The 25,021-nt window shown below is 42.7% G+C and overlaps 1 protein-coding gene across 2 annotated transcripts in view; it reads left to right on the top strand.

Moving 5' to 3' along the window:
• Nucleotides 1-1,547: 1,547 nt before the first annotated feature.
• The window catches only part of AVL9 (AVL9 cell migration associated), a 94,758-nt gene continuing 71,284 nt past the window's right edge, over nucleotides 1,548-25,021 (top strand). For both annotated transcript variants that reach the window (XM_055138412.1, XM_055138406.1), the window contains exon 1: nucleotides 1,548-1,866. In XM_055138412.1, coding sequence (XP_054994387.1) covers nucleotides 1,774-1,866 — 93 coding nt within the window. In that variant the 5' untranslated portion in view covers nucleotides 1,548-1,773. The remainder of the gene's footprint in view (nucleotides 1,867-25,021) is intronic.

The raw sequence follows: 25,021 nt of genomic DNA, 5'->3' as shown, positions 1-25,021 counted from the left end.
GCCTCTATCACTGAACCACAGTCCTAGGCCTGAAACCATGAGTTCTGAAGTTACATGACTTTAGTTCAAATTCCATCTCTACCACAATTTTTCTAGTTATTTGGTGTTGGACAAAATTGCCTATAAACATTCGTAAATATTGATTTGCCCAGTAAAATAAGTAAGAATAATCATATCAACTCAAAAATTTAGTTGATGATTAAATGAGATTATCCATGAAAAGCAGTCAGCAGGCACACAGATTCCTATTTAAATGTGAAGTTTTTTATTAGTTATCTTTGTATCTTAATACCTGAAGTGATGGGTGGCTTAAAGTAGGTGCTACAAAAGCTAGCTAGTTAAACATTTATCCTATTTTAGTAGCCAGACATAAACTGCTTTAAGGCAATATTATCTTTAGTTTAAGGCATTGTGCGTATTGTAGTTCCAGCTGTACTGAACAGTCTCGTAAATATATTCTTAACACCTGCCCATAAGCATTTTTAATTGACTCTCACTATTTCATTCCTATCCATTAATGTTCTCCTTAATCTTCATAAAATTCTGAAGACAGAGCAATGCCAAATTTGTCGTGAGCTTTTTCATCTCCTTTTTCTCTCATCTCTTGTTTTGTTTTCACTTCAGTAAGGACCAATTCAAATAATTGTCATAACTTGATTTAAATTCAGCAACATTTTTTTTTGCTTTTTTGGTCGCACCCGGCAATGCACAGGGGTTACTCCTGGCTCTGCACTCAAGAATTACCCTTGGCAGTGCTCAGGGGACCATATGGGATGCTAGGATTCGACCCGGGTTGGCCGCGTGCAAGGCAAACGCCCTACCCGCTGTGCTATCGCTCCAGCCCCTAGCAACATTTTCTTTAAGAAAGAAAGAAACCTACCTAACTTTTCCATTAGACCATCGAAATAAACATTAGCAAGCTTCAATGCTATTAATAAGGAATAAAGAAAATTTTTATCCTCTGTCAGAGGAGCTATCTTTCATTTGCACAGTTGCATTAATTGGGATTGCTGGGAGTAGTTTGATTCGAGTATGTTCTTTTCTGAGACAAGAAACAAAAAAGAAACCACAGGCCAATTCCAGATGGAGAATTCATTTTTAATCAACTTGAAAATATGCCGTAGCTCTTTGTCTCCAGGGTTTTCCTCCCTTTCGGAGACATAAAGAATAATTATAAATTAGGTGTAAGTGGCAGACTCTTCAGTATATCGTGTGTTCAGAGAAGCACTTCCAATTTTTCCCTCGAGATAAATGTCTAAATACAAGCAAGTGGAAGCAACTCCCCCGGAGCATGAGGCAGGTGAACCTGATCGCGCCCAGAGGCCGGGCAATCAACGCGGAGACAAGCATCCCTCCTGCGTCCCGCCCCTCTCCCCACCCTTAACCCCGTCCGTCCATAGGACTCCTCCCCTCCAGGCCCCACCCCGTTCCTCAGACTCCGCTCTATCCCTTACCATCACTCGCCTCCGGGACCCGCCCCCTAGGCAGGCCCCGCCCACCAAGGCCCCGCCCCGTCAGGGCCCTCCGGTGCAGCCCGCCCCGCCTCGCGCCCGCGGCCACCGCGTCAGGTGACAGCCCGGAAGCCGGGGGACGCGGCGCAGAGCGGGGCGGCCGCGGGGGGCGGCAAGGAGCGGTGGGTGCGCGGCCCTAGTGCAGCGCCCGAGCTGACACCTCAGGTCCGCTGCCCGCCGTCCTCCTGGGGCTCGCCGGCCTGTCCGCCCTGCCGGCCGCGGCGGTTGAAGACACCGTCTGGCCGGCCCTCAGCGGCCGCCCATGGAGAAGGCCGGGCGAGGCGGCGACGGCGCCCCCCGGGGCCCCGTCCTGCACATCGTGGTGGTGGGCTTTCACCACAAGAAGGGCTGCCAGGTGAGGAAGGGGCCGCGCGCCGCTCCCGGGGCCGGGCTGCGCCCCTCGCCAGTCGGCGCGTCACGCCCGTCCCCGCCGCGCCTCAGCCTTCCTGCTGTCCCCAAGCACGGGGCTTCCAGGCGGAGGAGTTCCGCGTGGACAGGCGGGAGCGGGAGGGAGGATCGGGGTGTCGGCTCTGCCCCTTCCACACCCTTCCCGTCTGCGCGGACTTTCTGAGCCCCCCGAATCCCCAGCGCAGCCGAAGTGCGTGATCCAGGGGATGGATTCCGTGGGCTTCCCCACGGACGCCCGCCGGGCTTGCCCGCGGCACACGCGGTTCGTGGGAAAATCCACTTTCTTTGTTTTTGCGGGGACGCCCGGGATCCGGGGTGCGGGGCTGCGCGTGGGCTCCGCCCCCTACCCCTGGCCCGGGTTTTGTTACTCTATCCGGCCCCGACCTCCCCGGATCCGTTGACGTTCGGGATAGATAATGCATTTACCTGGAAAGCGCGGTGTAAAGCGTCCGGGGGTGAGTTTCCTCTCCCCGCTGCGCGAGCCCGGGCGCTCTGCTGCTCCGAGCGAGGCAACAGAATAGAAACCGGATTATTTAATGGAGAGCCAAGCCTGGAAGGCAATGATGTCATGCTGTACTGGTGAACAATACATTGAAGGACTTTGCTAAAATATACATATATTTTTAAGTACTGATTTCTTCCACTAGGTTATGTAGTATTCGGTGCCTCGTATTTCACGGAAAACGTCGTATCTTAGTAGATGGGCCAAAGTTAAGTTCGTTAGTGGATAACTAGGGAAAAGTATAACGGGAATGAATGGAAAAGTGACTGCTTCATATTCTTGACTCTCAGGCTAAAAAATAAAAAAATGTTTATGTTTGAAAGGCATAGACACCAAAGAGAAATTGGCATTATTCAGTGCATTTTTTAATTCTCGCAAATAGCTGCAGTAAAATGTAAGTTGGTTTTATGGTTGGTTGGTTTGTTTTTGTTTCGGGGCCACACGAGGCTCTGTGCCTAGAGATCATTCCTGGCCTCTCAGGAACGTTATGGGATGCGGGGTATCAAACCCAGGACCGATCCTGTGCACCCTACCAGCTGCACTATCACGCAGGTCGTTGTCAGTTTTTTGTTTGTGTGATTTTGGCTTTTTGGGTCACACCCAGTGATGCTCAGGGGTTACTCCTGGCTCTGCACTAATTCCTGGTGGTGTGCAGGGGACCATATGGGATACCCAGGGATCGAACTGGATCAGCCATGTGCGAGAAAAAACCCTACCGGCAGTGCTATCACTCCAGCCCCTGTAAATTGTTTACATTGGCAACATTAGGGAAAAGACTGTAGATATTTGATACTGTGCCATGTGCCATGGTATGCTAACACTGCACCATAGATTTTTAGTACTTTAAAAACTGAACATCTTTGATTTTTTTTTTTTTTTTGGCTTTTTGGGTCACACTTGAGGACGCTCAAGGATTACTTCTGGCTCTACACTCAGAAATTACTCCTGGGGGTGCTTGGGGGACTGTATGGCATGCTGGAAATTGACCTGGGTAGGCCCTTGCAAGGCAAATGCCCTTACCTACCATACTCTCATTCAGGCCCTTGAATATCTTTGATCTCAACAGCCTTGTTCTTTGTAACTTACTTTTGGATAGGACTGAAGAAACAGACTTGGAGGGAGTAAAATAATCTTTCTGAGGTCATGCTGTAAAACAGTTTTTTTAAATAGTTACTTAGACTTCAAATTGCTTTTGGCACCATATGTATTCATTCTGCTGGCCCTGTGGCATTCAAGTCTTTTGTGGAAAAGAAAGAAATGGGAGCCTGGGTCCCACCAATTGAATGTATTTTTTGAATACAAAAAAGAATACTGGTAGAAGACAAAATCTCATACGTTTTCCTCTCATCAAGGGTCAGGATTATTTTTTCTGTTATTGTTTTTATGATATATATTTTGGGTCACTTCTGGTAGGCAGGGGAATAAAACCTGGGGCTTTCACATACATGCAAAGTGCAGTTCCTCTCCTCTAGAGCCAACTCCCTTACCCAGTTTTCTCAAACGTTTTTATTGGCAAAAGTGATGTAATTTTTATTTCCAAAGAGGAAGAAGTACTCATTTTACATTGTATATGGTACAGGGCTGGAGTGATTGTACAAGGCAAGTGCCCTGCATACATTTGGAGCCAGCCGCACTAGGCCTGATCCCTGAAAGCAAAGCTGTGAGTAAGCCCTGAGCACAGTTAGGTGTGGCCCCACACCAAAAACAAAAAGTACATAATATTGCTTAGAGTTGTAAAAAACCTCGAGAGATGGTAAGATGGAAGAACTTTGGACTCAAGATACTATGCTATTTCTTGGTGTTTCTCTGGCTTTTGATTTCAGAACAGAGATAAAGGTAAACTGCTTTTGTAAAATGAATACCACATTAGGAGTAAGGAGTCTGTTTCACACGGTTCCCATGACCTGTAGCAAGTCTAAATTGCTGAATTGTTTCTGTATATCATTTTCCTGTACCGGATACTTTGGTTTTGGGTTTTGTTTTGTTTGTTTTTTGACTACACCCAGGAGTACTTGAGGGGGGACCACACACTACTCCAGCTCCTGCTTATCGATCATTCCTGACTGAGCTCAGGTCACCATGCAGTGCTTTGTACAAAACTCAGGTTTCTTGCCTGCAAAGCAGGCACTCAGCCTGTTCCTCTTATCTCTCTAGCTCCTATTGTAGAATTCTGTATGAAAGTTTCACACCTAGAAGGGATCTTTAGAGATCACCTACTCCAGCTTTTCTAGTTCAGTAAACTGAAGTCCAGAAAGGCTAAGTGACTTAAGCATATTTACCTTCCTAGTTTAGAACCACCAGAGACAAACCAGAGCTGGATAATAAAACAGTAAAAACATTTCATTCATAAGAGCTATTGCAGTACTGAGAAAGAGACCTCTATGTAGAACTGAACATAATCCCAAATTCAATTAGGAAAAGTGAGAATTTATAGCCAAGAAAAGGGTAGGAGAGAGCTTGGGGTATCTGTTAGCAAATGGAAAATTACAACTGCATTTCAGGGTAAAGAGGGTTTCTCGCTAAACCTACTTCACAGGATACTTAGAAAAATTGGAGAATTTTAGAGCCCCAAGATTAGGTGAGTTGAAGAGAATTCAGAGAAACTGAGTCAAGTTTGGTTTGGGAGCAACCCTTGGTTATCACTACTAACTTGGAACCCCAGATGTACCTCATTTTTATTACTCCATCCCTCTTAATAGAACTTTTAGGTTGTCGGGCTCTTATTGACAGGAAGTTATATGCCTTTCATTTTTTTAAAAATCCTTGTATTTTTGTAATGGTGCTTTACAGAGAGGAGGGAATTTTTTTTTTCCATGTGGGGATTAATCCGGGGCCTCATCACACAAGTTCATTGAGTGTCTGCTTACCTGGGCTGCCAATGGAAGAGAATGCAACAAAAGATGAAAACCCTGTAATAGTTGGCTCCGTGGCATATTGGATATGCCAAAAACAGAAACGATAAGTCTCACATTGAGAGACGTTACTGGTGCCCGCTCGAACAAATCTATGAACAACGGGATGACAGTGACAGTGACAGTTGGCTCCAGAGCTTGTAGTGACTTATTTTCTTGTTGGGTTTTGGAGACAAATTTTGGTTTTGATTTGGGGGTCATATCCAGCAGTGTAGTGATGGTGGCTTTTTCTGGGAGTGGGGCTTCTTCTCTTTCTGCACTCAGGGGTCACTCCCTGCACTTAGGGAACCATATAGTGCTCAAGATGGAACAGGAAAAAAAAAACCCGAAAAAAATTAAAAAAGAAGAAAAAGAAAAAAAATAAGGATGGAACAGGAGCCTCCCACATGCAGAGCACATACTTAGTCCATTAAACTGTTTCTCCAGCCCTAGGGCTTTGTTTTCTTACTGCTCACCTCAAAAAAAGGAGCTCTTAAGAATTGCACTTTGCGTTCGATCCCCAGCATCCCATATGGTCCCCCAAGTACTGCCAGGAGTAATTCCTGAGTGCAAAGCCAGGAGTAACCCCTAAGCTTCGCTGGGTGTGACCCAAAAAGCAAAAAAAAAAAAAAAAAAGAATTGCACTTTGCTTTTGTCTGTATTGTGGCAGAAAATAGAAAAGTCTTAATTTTGCAAATCAAACTTGGAAAATGTTTTAGCTAGCCAGAATGCACAGCAAAAATTAAAAGGTAATTTTTAGATTAGCTTATGGGCATTCCATAGCTTTTACAAGAGCCAAATATTTATATTTTAACTATATAACATTAGTAGAGGTCTTACTATTTCTTAGACTGTATGTGACTTAATCTGATAATTTATTGTTCTGTAAACAGAGATTGGTTGAAAAGATAACATGTTTCTAGATTCTGTTTTAATTTTTAAAATTTGTTTTTCCTTTTTTGTGGACCACACCAGCTGTGCTTCTTTGCTCAGGGATCTCTTTTGGCAAGCTGGGGTTGGGTAGGTGGGGCATATGGGTGCCAGGGATTGAACCTGGGCTGTAGTACCTCCTGTATTATCTCTGGCTCCTGATTTCTGAATTCTAAAAAGATTTACAGCTGAGATCTGTGAAACTTTTATCAGAAACCCTCTATAGTAATTAGGTTATATTTGGTGGTTGCTCTTATAGTCCCTCTACCCAGACAGCAGAGCACATGAATGAAAATATCTCCCCCAGAGTTGGATGGTATTAACAGGCTAGTCTGGTTAAAAAAATGAAGTTGCTGGAGACATACTTGTACGCATCATGGTGGTTCATTCAGCTAAAACATATGTTCAGCAGTTGTATAAGAGTATAGAAAAATACGGGAAAGTCATTCATTCAGCTGCATTTTGTTTTCATTTTTGGTTGTCTCTTTTTACTTTTTTCTCAGTTTTCAAAATGTAATCAAGAAGTGTGTCGATTTTGCTAGGTAAAGGGGTGTATGAAAATTCCCAGTACATATTAGTTTTAATTTTTGGAGTAGGCAGAACTGGGGAGCAGAGGTAGGGGCTACTGATGGCTGTGTGGGTCTGGGCATGTGGTGCCTTGGCTTGGACTTGGGACCTCTGCAGGCAAAACATGTACTCTAGCCATCTAGCTCTACCCTTTGAGCTATCTCACTGGCTCCTCTATTAGTTCTTAAAGGATATTTTGCCCCTTTGCAAATGATTATCTTTTGTAGGTATGCACAGATCTGTTTTTTTTTTTAACTTTTTAAAATCTAAACTTCATGTTTTAGAGTTTATGCTCTCTACCACTATTGCAGGCATTTCAGAATCATGTTAAGATTTCCCCTCAGAATGGCTTAGGTCCTTCATTCTTCATTTTAAGATTTCCAAGTATAATAGATTAAAAGTTCAGGTTATGGGGACAGAAAGATAGAAAGTTATTGAGGACATATTTGTGGGTAGGGCACTTGCTTTGCATTTGGTTGACCTGGATTCAGCCAGGTGTTGCCTAAAATTAAAGTGCAGGACATGTGGACTGTGTCTCTAACTTCAGATGGGGTTCAGTTATCAGCGGGACCTGCTTACATTGTTCTTCTGAGTGTTGAGAGTGCTGTGGGTCATGTTGGTTACCAGTTCTTTCCGTGTACGGAGGTTATTCATAGTGAAACTCCCCGAACTTGGTTGGAGTTTGTAAATTTCAGATTTTTGTGTGCCTTATTAATAGTAATGCCCTGCAGCTGCCTGCCCAGTTAGAAATGATCAGGTAGGGGAACGTGTTAAATCCCCATAGACTCCTCAGTTAGAAAGGTGCTCTGTGTGTTGTGATAAGGGGGTCCTGTTATTCACTCAGTTCGTAGGGTGAAATCTGTCAATTGTTCAGCTGTGTGAACCCCAACCTTCTATGTGGGGCATGTTCCTTCATTTCATTTCCTACGTTTTTGTTTTTACCTTTGAGACCTGTATATGAATTTTATTTATTTTGGGGTCACATATGGCTGTGCTCAGGGGTTATTCCTAGCTCTGTGCTCAGGAATCACTCCTGATGGGGCTAGGGGATAGTGTAGGGTGCCAGAGGTTTAACCTGTGTCAGCCATATATACAAGTCAAATGCCCTGCCTATTGTATTATCTTTCCAACCCCCTGCAGATAAATTTTAAATGACATGTTGCTTCATTGAAATTAAAATAAACTTTATTTTAAAAAATCTGGTGATCATTTTTTTTACTTTCATTTTGAGTATTATGTGGGAATGATTACCTCTATAGAAATAGATTAGTTTTCATTCTAGTTCATTTATATCCTTAACATTTAGAACATCAATTTGCTCGAGCGGGCGCCAGTAACATCTCCATTTGTTCCTGTCTTGTGCCAGTGTAGCCCAATGGTACTTGCTCGCTCCAGGGACAGGAAGTGCCTCAAACCATTCATTCAGGGTTTTGACGAACAAGTCTGACCATCTCGTTGGTGGGCAGCCATGCGGTCTTTTGACGTCGCGTGAAATTCAGTTGGCAACAGCTCTAGTCCAGTGGTCGTCTCTGAATCGCATTACATGTCCGGCCCGTGTCATTTTTGACGTCTTGGCAAACGAGACAGCATCCCTGATTCTTGACCATCAACGGAGGTCAGAACTCCAGATTCCTTCTCTCACTTGAGTGAGATGTGATACTCCTAGCATAGCTCTTTCGATTCCTCTTTGGGATACCCGAATAGCGTTCTCATCCTGTTTGCGTAGGGCCCAGGTCTCTGAGGCATATGTTAGTGCGAGAAGAATGGTGAAATCGAAAAGATGTTCCTGGAGCTGGAGATCCTTCGTCCTCTTAACCACTTCTTTGACACTCTTGAAGGCTTTCCACGCTGCTCTCTTCCTCCTGTGCAGTTCTGGCACCAAGTCGTTCCTCATGTTGAGTTCTCGATCCAGGTACACATAGCTGCTGCATTTGGAGATGTTTGTTCCATTGAGAGCAAATGGAGCATCAGGGACTATTTCATTTTTCATGAGCATCATCTTGTTGAGGTTCAGCTGCAGTCCGACCTTTCCACACTTGCAGTTGAAGTCAGCCTTTGTGCCGCTTGGCTAATGTTTGCCGTTATGAGAACGATATCATCAGGAAAGCAGAGGTGGTGTAGTTGCTGACATCTATCTTCACTCCCATTTCTTCCCATTCCAGTTGTAGCATGATGTTCTCGAGGGTGGCACTGAAGAGTTTTGGTGAAATGGTATTGCCCTGCCTAACCCCTCCCTTTATGTCAGTGATCACTTCCTTGTAGAATGGTGAGATCTTGGTGGTGATTCCGCAATATAGCTCGAGGAGGATCTTGATGTATTGAGTTTGAATGCCCTGTTTGGCTAGGGCTTCGATGACTGCTTCAGTCTCAACAGAATCAAAGACCTTCTTTAAATTGATGAACATTACACAGAGCAGCATCTTGAAATCTCGAGAAACTTCAATGAGTTTGGTCACCTTGTGGATATGGTTGATCGTGCTGAATCCTTTTCAGAACCCGGCTTGCTCGCATGGTTGTCCTTCATCTAGTGTTCTGCCTATTCTATTCAGGATGACATGAGTGAACAACTTGTAGACGACAGACAGCAGGAAGATTGGGCGATAGTTGCCGATGTCGTGGATGTCTCCCTTCTTGTATAAAGAACGGTCCTGCTGGTTTTCCACTGGCACAGAACCTTGCAGTCAGACAGGTAGCATGTGAAAAGTCAAGCCAGTGTATTGATGAATACTGGCGTCAGATTCTTCAGGTGTTCGGGTCTGACCTTGTCTGGACTGGGTGCTGTACGCGTCTTTAGTGATGAAATGGCGTGTCAGATTTTGGAAGGGAGGACATTGGGAATGACATATCCATCCTGCGGAATTTGGTATGTGGGCAGGTGGACATAGCTGTCAAAGAGATCCTAGTAGAAGTCATGAATAATCCTCTCCATTGCCTTTCTGGAAGCTGTGATATATCCATCAGGACGTCGGAGAGCAATCATCTTGGTCTTGTAGTTGGCAAAGGACAGGCGAGCATTGTGAATACTTTTCCCGGCTTCTGCTGCATCAGCTAACACTGCTGCTTTTCTGTCTTTGAGGTTTTCCTTTATCGCTTCTCTGCACAGCTTTGCGAGTTGAAATATTACAGTGACATTCAGAGTAGTTGTGAAATATTTATCCATTTTGACTCCTCTGATTTTCCTTTTTAGTTTAGCATTTAGCAGTGTCATTTTTCCCTTAAAGACTCACTTACATTCTAGACTCCTTAACATAAGATAATTTTAGGTACCATCCATATAGTAATTTATTATAAATTATGTCTCCCAGAAATTCATTTTTTCTTTTGCTTTGTAGGAATAAATATGTGAACTGTATCTGACAGGGTAACATAATACTGGGGAAAATAATGTAATCAAAGAAACTTTCTGGCTCTTTCATAGATAATTTGGAACTTTTAATTTTAGTTATTTGTTTGTTTGTTTTGCTTTTTGGGAGTCCACACACAGCGATGCTCAGGACTTACTCCTGGCTCTGCTCTCAGGGATCATTCCTGGCAGGGTTCGGGGGACCATATGGGGTGCCAGCGATTGAATCCTGGTGGGCAGCATGCAAGGCACTCATGCCCTACCCACTGTACTCTCTTTCCAGTGCTAATAATTTGCTTATTTTTGTTTTAGGCACATGTAGCTGTGCTCAAGACTTAGTCTGTGCTCAGGGTCACTCCTGTCAGTGCTCAGGGAACTGTATGTGGTGCCAATGATTAAACTGGGGTTAACCACGTTCAGGGCAGGCCTCTTATAATATTGTGTCTCCATTCTTCCAATATTTGGGGTTTTGTTTGTTTGGGGGGCACACCTGTTAGTGCCTAGGGTGGTCTTCTGGTTCTGTGCTTAGGGATGATTCTGAGGACCATATATAGTGCTGGAGATCAAGCCAGAGTTGTCTGCATGCAAAGCAAATGCCTTACCTCCTGTATTGTCTCTTTGGCCCCAGGTTGTGACTTTTTAAAACACTAAATAGGGAGAAAATAGTTGTTTTCAAAGTGATGTTATAAAAAGTTGGAATTATTACTCCATTTTTTATATAGTTTTTTTCCAGTAAAACTGATGGTTTTGTATTGTATTGTTTTGTATAATTAGCAGTTCTAATTCTTGAAGAAGCTAGTCTCTACCAGTCTTTACTTCTTTCTAAAGTGCAAATTGAACAACTTGAACAAATGTCTACACTAGTTCCAGCCGTGAGTAAAGCAGCTAGAAACAGAGGTAAGAAATTTTCCTGCTGGTCTGGGAGGACTGATGAAGGAAAATCTTTATCAGCAGCATGAAAACAGGTTTGGAGGAGATGGTGGCAGGCAGGTTGGGGTGTTGTTTCATTTTAGGATGCACTCAGGTTTTGGTGACAAGTGGCTGGCTGACAAGGTTATAGTTTTTGGCACCTGCTGCTGCTGAATTCCTGTGGTGATAGTGATAAAACATTGTTGGATTAAGTAAGATTTTTGTTAAGTTAAATGTGACTATAGGACAGAAAATAAACCCTTCGAGAGTTACTGATTAGGGAAGAAGAATAAAGATTCTTTAATTTTGTTTGGGGTCCTCACCTGCCAGTGTTCAGAATGCTACTCTAGGGGTGGTACTTGTGGATCCATCCTGGCAGTGCTTGGGGACCACACCTGGTGGTGTTCTGGGGCATATATAGTGCCTGGGATTGAACCTACTTGGTTTCATGTGAGACAAGCATCCTTTCTGCTGTACTATCTCTCTGGCCCTGATCTTTAATTTCATGTAACAATATACTTTCTTTATATAGTATGAACAAAAATGCGTAGGGATTGAACCTAGGACCTCATAGATCTAAGGTCTGCACTCTTGCTGAGCCACATCCCCTGCCCTTGTATCAATATAGTTAATATTCTTCCATGTTAAATGTAGCATTTTAAATGTGCTCAGACATTTTGTGGATACATTTAGTGAACTGATCTCTGTTTTAGGCATTTGGCATTCCAGCTTTTTTGCTCTGTTGAGTTATGCTGAGAAGAACATCCTTATGGACAAATCTGTGTACCTTTTTCAAAAGATTATTTTTCATCTCCTTATTTTTCTAAAGATCTTATTAAAATAAACACAGTTGACTGGTACAGTCTTCATAACCAGACTGGATCTGTGGTAGTCTCAGTTAAGCAGGGTTTCCCACATGCCGGTGACTAAGCTGAGCTTTGCTAGCCTGCTGGAGGGAGGTGATAGAGCTTAAGCAATTGTTTCTTGTGTTGTCTTAAAAGTGTTGTACTTGCCAGCTTTCCCCAGTCCCCCACCTCTCTCTTCTTGTTTCTGTAGTCATTGGGCTGGAAAACCACTTCTACCAAATGTATTAGAACTATATTTGAAATCAAATGACTCAGGTTATGAAAGAGCTCTTAACACTAAGGCTTATACGATATTGGGGACTTGTGAGATAGCTGGTTAGGTTGATAGATGCTTTTCTGGCTTAGTTGGTTCTTCAGTGTTCTGGGTAATGGTAAAAAGTCTGACAGCTGAATCAACTGTGTTTGAGTGTCCTATTAGATTTAGGACATAACTCAGTGTGCCTTTCATCCACCTGATGCTCATCACTGTTCGGTTGTGTCCTCAGATATGGGGAAGTGACCACTTGCTTGTTAATGAAACTCACCCTGTTCTTATGGCCTTGCACAGTGATGATTATCATTTGTTAGACTCGCTTTGATGGATTTGGGGCATTCCCACGAATTGGAATCCATTTATCCCCATTAATGTTCAATATTGAAATGCTAAAGAGCAAACTGGAAGCGATATGCATGACACCCTTTCAGTAACAGCATTGCAAACCACAGTGCCTAAAAAGAAGTGAGAGAGAGAGAAAGAGAAAGAAGTGTCAGCCATAGAAGCATGCTGCAGGGGATTAGAGAGTGGGGAGAGGGGCAGTGCTGCAGGAGGGAGACTGGGGATATTGCTGACAGGATATGTGCACTGGTGAAGGGATGAGTGTTGGAACTTTTGACTAAAACTCAGTCAATCGTGAACAACTTTATAACTATCTCACAGTGATTCCATCACAAATGGGGGGGCAAGGAACGCAGATTGGGTGTATAAGAATGCTGGGATAGAATTTATTAAAATTGAGTAAGGGGTAGAGAGATAGTACAATGGGGAAGGCTCTTGATCCCTGGCATCGTATATGATCCCTCGAGCACTGCTAGGAGTGATTCCTGAGTGTAGAGCCAAGAATATCCCTGTGTAATCCCTCCAAAAAAATAAAATTGACTTATTTTCTAGAAAATTTCTACTATTTTCTGCAATAAATATTTTATGTAACTTTGATATCATCTTTGAGTATATTTTCAGTAACGTGCAAGGCAAATAATGTTCTGTTTAGATGATTTTGCACAGAAGATCAGTCTTTGTTTGTTCTTCCACCATGTTTTTACAAATTCTTTTCTTTTTTTTTTTTTATTGAATCACCATATGGAAAGTTACAAAGCTTTCAGGTTTAAGTCTCAGTTATACAATGCTCGAACACCCATCCCTTCACCAGTGCACATATTCCACCACCAAGAATCACAGTATACCTCCCCTCAACCCTCAGCCCCCCGCCCCGCCTGTGTAGCTGATAAATTTCACTTTACTCTCTCTTTACTTTGATTGCATTCAATATTGCAACAAAGAACTCACAATTATTGTTTGGAGTTTCACCCCCCAAAGTCGGACCTGCTGAAAAGGAAGCATTTTATAATCTGTTTTCCATTGCTGAGAATGAAGAGATATGAGGTCTAGCGGCCACGCAGTTTTGGATTTCTGTATTTTAGTATTTTAGTAACTAAGTCCAGAGAAATTTCTGCCAGAAGTTGCATCATTGCAAGCTCATACCTCTCTGCTACTTTATATTCCACATATGAGTGCAATCTTTCTATGTCTCTCTCTTTCTGACTCATTTTACTTAACGTGATACTTTCCATGTTGATCCACTTAAATGCAAATTTCATGACTTCATCTTTTCTAACAGCTGCATAGTTTTCCATTGTGTAGATGTACCAAAGTTTCTTTAACCAGTCATCTGTTTTTGGGTGATCCCTATGAGGATACCCTTGACATTCTTTAAAGAAATGGAGCAATAACTCCTGAAATTTATATGTAACAATAAGTCCCCACGAATAGCTAAAGCAATTCTTGGGAAAAAGAAAATGGGAGGGATCAACCTCCCCAACTTCAAACTCTACTACAAAGCGGTAGTAATCAAAACAGCATGGTACTGGAACAAAGGCAGAGCTGCAGACCAATGGAACAGGGTTGAATACTCTGACACACACACCCAAATATATGATCATCTAATCTTTGATAAGGGAGCAAGAAATGTGAAGTGGAGCAAGGAAAGCATGTTTATCAAATTGTGCTGGCAAAACTGTATAGCTACATGCAAAAAAATGGGCTTAGATCTCCACCTATCACCATGTACAAAAGTCAGATCAAAATGGATTAAAGACTTCAACATCAGACCAGAATCCCTAAGGTACATCGAAGACAAGGCCGGCAAAACCCTCCACAACATTGAAGCCAACGGTATCTTTAAAGATGACACGCCACTGGCCAAGCAAGTGAAAACAGAGATAAATAAATGGGACTATCTTAAACAAAGAAGCTTCTGCACCTCAAAAGAAACAGTGACCAAAATACAAAGGCAGTCTACAGAATGGGAAAGGATATTTACCCAGTACCCATCCGACAAAGGGTTGATATCAAGGATATACAATGCACTGGTTGAACTCCACAAGAAGAAAACTGCTGACCCAATCAAAAAATGGGGTGATGAAATGAACAGAAACTTTCCCAAAGAAGAAATCCGAATGGCTGAGAGGCACATGAGAAAATGCTCGACATCACTAATCATCAGGGAGATACAGATCAAAACAACAATGAGATATCATCTCACACCACAGAGACTGGCCCACATCCCAAAAAACCAAAGCAACCGGTGTTGGCGTGAATGTGGGGAGAAAGGGACTCTCTTTCATTGCTGGTGGGAATGCCAACTGGTTCACCCCTTTTGGAAAACAATATGGACGATTCTCAAAAAATCAGAAATTGACCTTCCATTTGACCCAGCAATACCACTCCTGGGAATATATCCTGGAGAGGCAAAAAGCTATAGTAGAAATGACATTTGCATTTCTATGTTCATTGCAGCACTGTTTTTACAAATTCTTATCCCCTGTCCTGAGTGATGTGTGTAACCTGAGACAGGTTGCCTAATACTCAGGGACATTGTTTCTTCATCTCTAAATTGAAAACTCCAAATAAACGATTATCAAGATTCTCTTCACTTCCATGATTCAAAGATGAAATCAGCAAACATTCACTGTATATCCTTGATCAGAGGCTGCACTTAAAAATATTCTGCAGACAAAACTAACACTTGGTAATAGTAACTTGAATAGAGGAACTTTGTCAGATGATGATTCTTGATGGGGTGATTTCCTATGGATTCATTAAAGCCTATGAATTGTGTACTTAAGTTCTTTTTTTTTCATGCTTTATAATTTACCTCAAATCAAAATGATTTTGTTTTGTTTTTGGCTACACCCAGCAGTGCTTAGGGCTCACTCCTGGCTCTGCATTCAGTGTCACTTGGGGAGGTGTTCAGGTGACCTTATGGCTTGTTAGGGATTCAACCCGGGTCGACTAAGTACAAGGCAGGCACTCTACCCAGAGAAATGGTACTATTTCTCTGGCTCCAAATGTGAGTAATTTTAAGTTTTTTAAAATACAAAATTTTCTCCCTACAGACCTTATAGGGCTGGAGCGATAGCACAGCAGGTAGGGCGTTTGCCTTGCACATGGCCGACCCGGGTTCCATTCTTCCGTCCCTCTCGGAGAGCCTGGTTAGCTACCGAGAGTATCTCGCCTGCACGGCAGAGCCTGGCAAGCTACCTGTGGTATATTCGATATGCCAAAAACAGTAACAAGTCTCACAATGGAGACGTTACTGGTGCCTGCTTGAGCAAATTGATGAGCAACAGGATGACAGTGATACAGTGTGATACAAACCTTATAACCCCCTAAGTTATAAACTAAGCACTCTGTATTTATTGTTCCCTTTATCCCTACCAGTCATGGTTCTTTTGGCACTGGTTTTTGTTATTTGTTTCTTTATTTGAGGCACAGGATTGACAGTTCTGTTCATGATATGTTCTGTCATGGGTATAATATAACATTTCAGCACCACACCCTCCACTAGAGCGCTCCGCTCCACTGCTCCACTTCCCTCCAGCATTGTTTCAGTGTCCCCGATTGACACTGTTTTATAGATAAGGAAGTTGAACTTTAGAGTCTGACTTGTCCAAGGTCAACTGAGTGATCTGAAGTAATTACTTTGGTGCTTATGCATTTTCAAAGACATCTGCATTTATTTACGCACTGGGCCGGAGAGTAAGTTCCCAAACTTATTTGGCTTACTGTCTTTATGGAAAAAGTCACTCAGTGACACCCCACTCTCCCAATTTAATTTCTTTAAGCAAGTAGCCTTCCATTTGCACCTGAGGCTTCTACCACCTTCCCCTCTCCATCCTTCTTAGCACCCTTCTTTTTGGAAAGCCCTCTGGGCCTCCACATAGTTGTTTTAGCCTTTGGGTTTTGATATTGGTAACACATCTAGCTTGGGGGCTACTCCCAGTTGCGCTCAGGTGACCGTGCAGTATGAGACCTGGCACTCCCATATATGAAGTGTGTGCTCCAGCCCTTCATATTGATTTTTTTACTTAAGCGAAGTGAAATAGTTAAACAAGAGGCACATATTCAAGAGAGAAGCCTGTGCTTCTCTAGAGGGGAAAAAAGCTGTGACTACACACGACAGGTTGAGCACTGGCCAATCTCCAGGATGGAGAATAAGCTTTGTTACTTTTTTAAAAGTGTTTGATCGTCATACATGAGGAATAATTTTGGAACAGTAAAGTACATAAAATTTAAGGTCATGGCTTGATTGTTTCCATATGATACATTCATATAATTGCCATCCAAATGAAATTGATCAGTGTCAGCACCTGAGATGACCTCCACATGTGCCCCATCCTGGTCAGTAAGCATCTAAAGCTGAACGTTTTTCTGACCCAGAGCCCCAGAAGCTGCTCTAATGTCTCTTCCATGTCTGACATCGTCCCCCTCCCACCTTCTTCTGGTGAACACATCCAGCCAGGCACATAGTTTCACCACTCAGGTGCCCACCACAATTTGCCAAGACATAGGTATTTCTCATTGTCTGAAGAGCTCTCTTGTCAGCCGCAGTTTTCCAGTCAAATTTATATATTGAAGTTTGAGGCTTAAAAATTAGTGTACTTCTTAAAATGTCTTAAAATGCCTTTTGATAGCAGTTGAAAGGTGTGGCCTTATTACCAGTGGCCTGCTGACATGCGAATCCAGAAACACAATTATACCCTGATTTTTAAAATCCCTTCCCCCATCCACCCTCTTTTCATGTAACCTTAGTTGTACTAACATTGAAATATCCACTGGTTTGTATTTTTATTTTGTTTTGCTTATCAGTTTGGGGGCGGGGTGGAGCATGGGAGGCCTCCCAAGTGGTATGCAGGAAACCTGGGCCACTTTCAGCCAGTGACCTAGAGAATGTGGTGCTGCTTGGACCATGCGCTGCTGGGGATTACCTAGGCCATGCCAGCATTGCTGGGGTAAGCTGGCCATGCTAGAAGGACCATGTGATACCAGGGGTCCAGCTGGGACCAGTTGCAGGCATTGCCTGCACTTTAATTCCTGTATCACCTCTTCTGCCTCATTTCTTCAATTTTACTTCCGAACATTGCATACATAGGTGAAATCATCCAGTACTTTTTTATTTACCTTTTTCCTTTCAACTGACTTTGCTTCACATAATTACCTTGAGCTCCTTACATATCTCTGTGCGTGGCAAACTTTCTTCTCACTATATATAGTAGGATATTATTTGATCATATAAATGTGCCATAGCTTTATTACCGAGTTCTGCTGGAAGTTGTAAATAGTGCTGCAAATAGCATGGAGGTGGATATAGCTTTTTACATTAATGATTTTGTATTCTTTGGTAAGAGACCTGAAAGTTCTGGATCAAATGGTAGCTCTAGCTTGAGCTGCTTTTCTCCTCCTCCTTTTCTCTTTTTTTTTTTTTTTTTGTGTGGTGGTTATCTTATTTGTGATGTTTGGGATCACACTTCAGGTTGCAGTGGTACTGTTTTTAACTTCTTGCAGAAGCTTTATACATTTTCCAAAATGATTGCACCAGTTTACATTTTCATCAACAGTACATAGAGTTCTTTTTTTCTCTGACTCCTCTATAACACCTATTGTTGCAGCTTTTTTTAAAAAAATTTATTTTATTTTATTGAATCACCATGTGGAAAGTTACAAAGTTCTCAGGCTTATGTCTCAGTTATACAGTGCTCAAACACCCGTCCTTTCACCAGTGCCCATATTCCACCACCAAAAAACAAAACAAAATAAAACAAAAAACTCAGTATACGTCCCAACCCCCCACCCCCCTGCATAACTGATAAATTTCACTTCCTTTTCTCTTTACCTTGATTACATTCCAAAAACTCACTATTGTTGTTGGAGTTTCAACACAGAACTCACTATTCTTGTTGGAGTTTATCCCCCAAGAATACGGCCCTATAGACAAGGAAACATTTGATAATTAGTTTTCCATTGATGAGAATGAAGAGATATAAAGTCATGCGGCCGCAGTAGCGGCCACGCGGTTTAGGATTTCTGTATTTTAGTAATTAAGTCCAGGGAGATTTAAGTTGGAAATTGCATCATTTCCCTTCCTGGGGCAGCATGGAGCAAAAGCTTAGTTCACAGTCTGGAGACATGGCTGCAAGCACTTGCTGGGACCCCAAGTAATATAGCTGACTCTGGATCCTGGTCGTTCAGCAGCAAAGCGGCTGTGCAAAGGCATGGCCACCTGGGTTGAATCTCAGCGGAGCACGAGCCAGCACTGGCCCCGGCCCGAGACTGCCCAAACGTCCCGCTGTTTCAAGTTCAAAACACTTTTTTTTTTCCCCGAGCCACCGAGTTCATACCTGTTTAAAAGTTTCATAATATGGTGGATGCCACACTGCTTCCTCCCGGAGGGAAGAAAAACCAAGGAAGAAGGATATTTCCCCCCTTAGCCGGCATGGGGCAAAAGTTTAGTTCACAGTCTGGAGACATGGCTGCAAGCACTTGCTGGGACCCCAAGTAATATAGCTGGCTCTGGATCCTGGTCGTTCGGCAGCAAAGCGGCTGTGCAAAGGTATGGCCACCCGGGTCGAATCTCGGCGGAGCACAAGCCGGCTGTTGCAGCTTTTTTAGGCAACATTATCTCCATTCTCACAGGTGATGTGCTTTCTTATTGTGATCTTAATTTGCATTTCCCTAATGATTTGTAATTTTTTTTTCATGTGCCATGAGCTATCTGTATGTTATGTCCTCCTTGGAGAAGCTTATTCCAAATTTCAACACATTTTAAATGGGATTGATTTATGTTTTTAAATTGTATGTATGTTAAATTGTCTTTGTTGTTAATTGAATGTTTTTATATTGTGGATGTTCACCCGTTTCAAATATGTCGTACACAAATATTTCCTTTTATTCAGTGAGCTGTCTTTTCCATATATTTTATTGTGCTCTACAAAAACTTTTCATTTGAATGTAGTTCCATTTGTTTGACTTTCATTTCATTTACTAGTGGGGTCAAGTTCCCCAACACATGTATAATGGTAATGTCATGGAATGTTTCACTGTTAGCTGTTATGATATGACTAGGAGTCACACTTGATATGGTGCTGGGCAGGGGAGAGGGCACTCACACATCCTGTTCTGGTGTTCTTCCTTAGAACTTTGCCTTCCTCCCGTGCCCTCTGTCCCAGATGGTTTTTGTTAAAAAGTCCACAGAGAATCCCATAGGCATTCCGCTATATAATTAATGTTTCCGAGGATGCTTATAGTATTCATTTCTTTCTCTCTCTTTTTTTTTTCTTTTTGGGTCACACCCGGCAATGCACAGGGGTTACTCTGGCTTATGCACTCAGGAATTACTCCTGGCGATGCTTGGGGGACCATATGGAACGTTGGGAATCAAACACGGGTTGGCCGTGTGCAAGGCAAAGGCTCTACCTCTGTGCTATCACTCCAGCGCTAGTATTCATTTTTAAACACTCTAATTATAACATGTCTTATGGTATGTCTGGGTTTATTTTGATTGGAACTCTTTAGGCCTCTTGTATTTGGATGCTTGCTTCTTTCCCAAATAAGGAAAGTGATCAACTATAATTTCTTTGAATAGCATTCCTATCCCTTTTTTCCTCTGCTCCTGGGACCCCTATCATTTGTATCACTTGTATGACTTGTCATCCCTTTGATCTTCGAGTTGCTGGAGCGGGCTCCAGTAATGTCTCCATTCGTCCCTGTCGCTGCTAGTGTAGCCCAATGGCATCTGCTCGCTCCAGGAACATGAAGAACCTTTTGTTCAGGATTTGTTCAGGGTTTTGATGAAGAAGTCTGACCTTCTCGTAGGTGGGTGGCCACAAGGTCTTTTGACGTCCCATGGAATCCAGTCGGTAACAGCTCTAGTCCAAGCGGTCATCTCTAAATCGCATACATGTCCGGCCCATCTTATTTTCGACGCTTTGGCAAATGAGACAGCGTCCCTGATTCTTGATCATCGAGAGAGGCTGGAACTCTGGATTCCTTCTCTCACTTGAGTGAAACGTGATACTCCAAGCATAGCTCTTTCTATTCCTCTTTGGGATGCCCAAAAAGTGTTCTCATCCTGTTTTCTTAGGGTTCAGGTCTCTGAGGCTTATGTTAGTGCAGGAAGAACAGTGGAGTTGAAAAGATGTGCCCAGAGCCAGAGGTTCTTCATCCTCTTAACTACTTCTTCGACACTCTTGAAGGCACTCCACACCGCTCTCTTCCTCCTGCGCAATTCTGGCGCCAAGTTATTCGTCATGTTCTGTTCTTGACCCAGGTACACATAGCTGCTGCATTTGAAGATGTTTGTTCCATTGAGAGCAAAGGAACATTAGGGACTAGTTCATTTTTCATGAACATTATTTTGGTGAGATTCAGATGCAGTCTGACCTTTCCACACTTGAGGTGAAGTCGGCCAGCTTTTATGCAGCTTGGCTAATGTTTGGTGTTATTAGAATGATGTCATCAGCGAAGTCGAGGTGGTGAAGTTGCGGACCATCTATCTACACTTCCATTCCTTCCCATTCCAGTCGTCGCATGACGTTCTTGAGGATGACACTGAAGAGTTTTGATGAAATGGTATCACCCTGCCGAACCACTCTCTTTACATTGGTGATTACTTCCTTTTAGAATGGTGAGATCCTGGTGGTGAATCCATAATACAGCTCGCAGAGGATCTTGATGTACTGAGTTCGAATGCCCTGTTTGGCTTAGGGCTTCGATGACTGCTTCAGTCTCAACAGAATCAAAGGCCTTCTTTAAATTGATGAACATTAGACAGCAGTATCTTGAGCTCTTGCAAAACTTCACTGTATGGATATGGTCAATCGTGCTGAATCCTTTTCGGAATCTGGCTTGCTTGCATGGTTGTCCTTTATCTAGTGTTCTGCCTATTCAGGATGACTCGAGTAAACAACTTGTAGACGACAGACAACAGGCAGATTGGGTGATAGTTGCCGATGTCCTGGATGTCTCCCTTCTTATACAACAGAACAGTCCTGCTGGTTTTCCATTCAGACGGAACTTTGCATTCAGACAGGTAGCGTGTGAAGAGCTGAGCCAACGTATTGATGGGTATGGGTGGCAGATTCTTCAGGTGTTCGGGTCTGACCTTGTATGGGCCTCCACTACCCACCCACCACCACACTCCAGGCTGCTTTCCGGACACTCGGGCTGAACCTCATACACAAGTGAAGCCCCACAGAACCAGCTAAAGCAGAACTTTGTGACCTTGGATTCCAGGCTCAACAGGACCTGGAAACAGAGATCCTCTGCCTGCTTCTCCCAATCTCCGGCCCCCCGGGATCATACTCAGACAACCCCCTACTGGCGCCAGATAAATACCTCACTGGCAAACCTCCACTACCTCCACTACCCAGCTACCACCATGCTCCAGGCCCCTTTCCGGACTGCGTGCCGCAAAGCCATCATAAAACACATCATAAGACACTTAATACCCATTTTCCATAATTACCGCATCATATTCTAATATGGTGTGAACTATGGAAACACCTGTAAGGGTGATTAAAGGCCACCCTAAATCTCCATCCCTCTCCGAGAGCCCGGCAAGCTACCTGAGAGTATCCCACCCACACAGCAGAGCCTGGCAAGCTACCTGTGGTGTATTTGATATGCCAAAAACAGTAACAACAATGGGCCTTACTCCCCTGACACTGAAAGAGCCTCCAATAGGGCAGTGTTAAGAAGGATGAGCAAGGAGAGGCTGATAAAATTTCAGGGATGAACTAGACTGCCAAAACGAAGACTCATATAACATGTGTTATTCCTCTTGTAGTCTCAGAAGGTTTGTACACTGGTTTCATATTTTACAATTCTCTTTCTATTTGCTCTTTTGTTAGGATGCTTTCCATAGTTATACGCTACAGTTCACTGACTCTGTAGACTTATTTCTCCGTGTTTAATGTTTAATGCCTCTCTTCTGTATTCTTTCAGTCTGTTGTTTCTGTTTGAAGACTTTTATTAGTTTCTCTGCCATTGGTATAAATGTAATATTAGTTGTCCATTGATCTTCTGTTTCATTTTAATACTGCTGTAACTGTATTTTGAAACTCTTTCCAAACAGGCTATGAAGCTCCACATTTGACTTTTTCCTTGAGTTTTGTTTTGTAGCAAATTTCTTTTGTAGCAAATGTCTAGGCATCTTCCTTTTGTATTAAATACTATATATTGAGTGGAAGAATGGCATAGATCTTAAACTACAATTAAATTCTGCAGAATATTATAGTAGGATATTTACCCAGGTGTCTCTGATATCTGTTCCTATATACACAGACATTCCTACACCGATGTCTATGATTAGCCATGAATTAACAAACACCAAATAGAAACTAAGGGAGAGGAGGACAATGAGGATATGTGGACTCAAGCCTCCTGAGGAACTAAGAGTTTTTGGACCTGGATTGGCAGGGAGGATTGGGGGGGAAGGGGTGACTGCTGAAACTCCCACCCCTTAATCCAGGTCCACAGTGCAGGTTTTCTCAGATTTTTCAGGTTTCTATTGACAATGGACTGTGTCTTTGTTGGTTCTGCAGCCACAGTGAGGGTGAGTGAGTCAGTCAGGGTTGTGAAAGTACATAAGATGTCTCCTGTGCTTTGACCAGGAGCCTGAAGCATTATAGTGAACACACTCCCAGCAGTAGCCTCTAGTGCTGATAGAACAGGTGTTCTGACCAGGCCAGGTGTGGAGAGGAGCCTTACTAGAGGAGGCCACAGGTGGCGTTCCTCTGTTCCCAACCAGCTGGGCTTTACAATCCAGCCTCTACACTTGGGGGTCACAGGCTTAGGCTTCAATCCCCACCCCAAATGGGCCCCAGCACAGTTTGCACCATGGGAGCTGTCCAGTGACCTCCCAAACCTCTCGCAGCAGAAATAATGGGTGTCTCCACCTTCACTCTGGACTTTTCAGTAGCCAGTGCTGGTGTTTCAATGCTCCCGGTGATCTGCTGCCCTCCAGAGGAAAGCCTCTGCTTTGCACACGTGTGGGCTCTTGAGTAAATTAGCTCTCGGGTTGTAGAAGTTGCTGGGAAGACTCAGAATGCGGGAAAACACTATGCTTAGTGTTTTGTTATAAAGAATGAAATTTAGGAACAGCCAAAAGGAAGATGTTGCTTAGGACAAGATATTGGGGGAGAAGCATGGAGTTTCCATGCCCTCTCTGAGCTCACCATCTCTTCAGTTTCTTCAGAGGAACTCCTGAAGCCCATCCGTGGCACTCTTACTGATCGAGGCTTTATTACATAGGCCTGATTGCTTGTATTACTAATTATTGGTAATAGATATTCTAGATCTCCATTCACTCGCCCCTCCATGTATATCAAGGGAAAGACCCAAAGTTCCAATTCTTTAATCAAAGCTTGGTCAGCTTGGAGCTTGTCTTCCTTCAGTGGTAAAACTCTGGCACAGTTGAAAGAGCTTGTTAAGAATGCAAAAATATTCCTGTCATTCGACTCATTCCAAAGGTTTTAAGTGCTCCGGCCTAGGGAACGTCAGGAACAAAGATATATTTATATATTGTTAGATGACATTTGGATAATGCTGAATAATTTATAACAATAAAGTGGAGAATGTGTTCAACAGCAGAGATTTTATTAAATAATGAAATAATATTAGGCATTAAAGTTCTGCATCATTGAGGGCTTAGGAAGAAGTTTGAATGAACTTTTTTGATCTTAAATAAGATTCCAAATGGAAATAGCATCAAGTACAGTAGAAGAAAAGAATTGTAGGTAGAAATTGGTCAATACTATACAGGCAGTCTATTTTATTGGAAAGATGCCTGTTTGAAGTTATGAAAACTTTTTTCTAAGCAATAGTGTTAAAAATATTTTAGACTCTGCCTAGACCTGCCTCAATTTTATCTATGAAACTTATTGGAACATGGGAGTAAATATAGTAATAACATTTTACTTAGTTACTTTCATTAGCCATCAAAATGGCTAGCATTGACTAGATCACCCAGCACAGATCATCCTTTAAAATTCAGTAGTATCAGATATGAATTATAGTCTAGTCACTGGTACTTGTTTATTCAATCTTAAAAAAAATAGGGCATGTCACCTCTTCCATTCACTATAGTGCTGGAAGTACTTGCCATAGCAGTTAGGGAAGAAGAAGATACTAAGAGCATCCAGATAGAAAAGGAAGAAGTCAAGCTCTCACTATTTGCAGATGACATGATACTATACTTAGAGAACCCTAAAGCCCCTACCAAAAAACTCCTAGAAACAATAAACTTGTATAATAAAGTGGCAGGTTAAAAAAATCAGTATCCAAAGTCAATGGCTTTCCTATATTTTGCGTATAATGACAGAAGAAAGTGATATGAAAAAACAATCCCATTCACAATCCTGCCTCAGAAAATCAAGTACCTTGGAATCAGCTTAACTAAGGAGGTAAAGCACCTGTACAAGCAAAACTACAAAAAGCTACTTTAAGAAATAGAGAAGACATAAGAAAATGGAGACAAATCCCCTGCTCATAGATTGGGAGA

The sequence above is a fragment of the Sorex araneus genome, chromosome 1 (assembly GCF_027595985.1).
Source record: "Sorex araneus isolate mSorAra2 chromosome 1, mSorAra2.pri, whole genome shotgun sequence".
In the NCBI taxonomy this organism is placed as follows: domain Eukaryota; kingdom Metazoa; phylum Chordata; class Mammalia; order Eulipotyphla; family Soricidae; genus Sorex; species Sorex araneus.
Note: the sequence above shows the minus strand (reverse complement) of the source record. Positions and strands in the feature narration are given on the sequence as shown.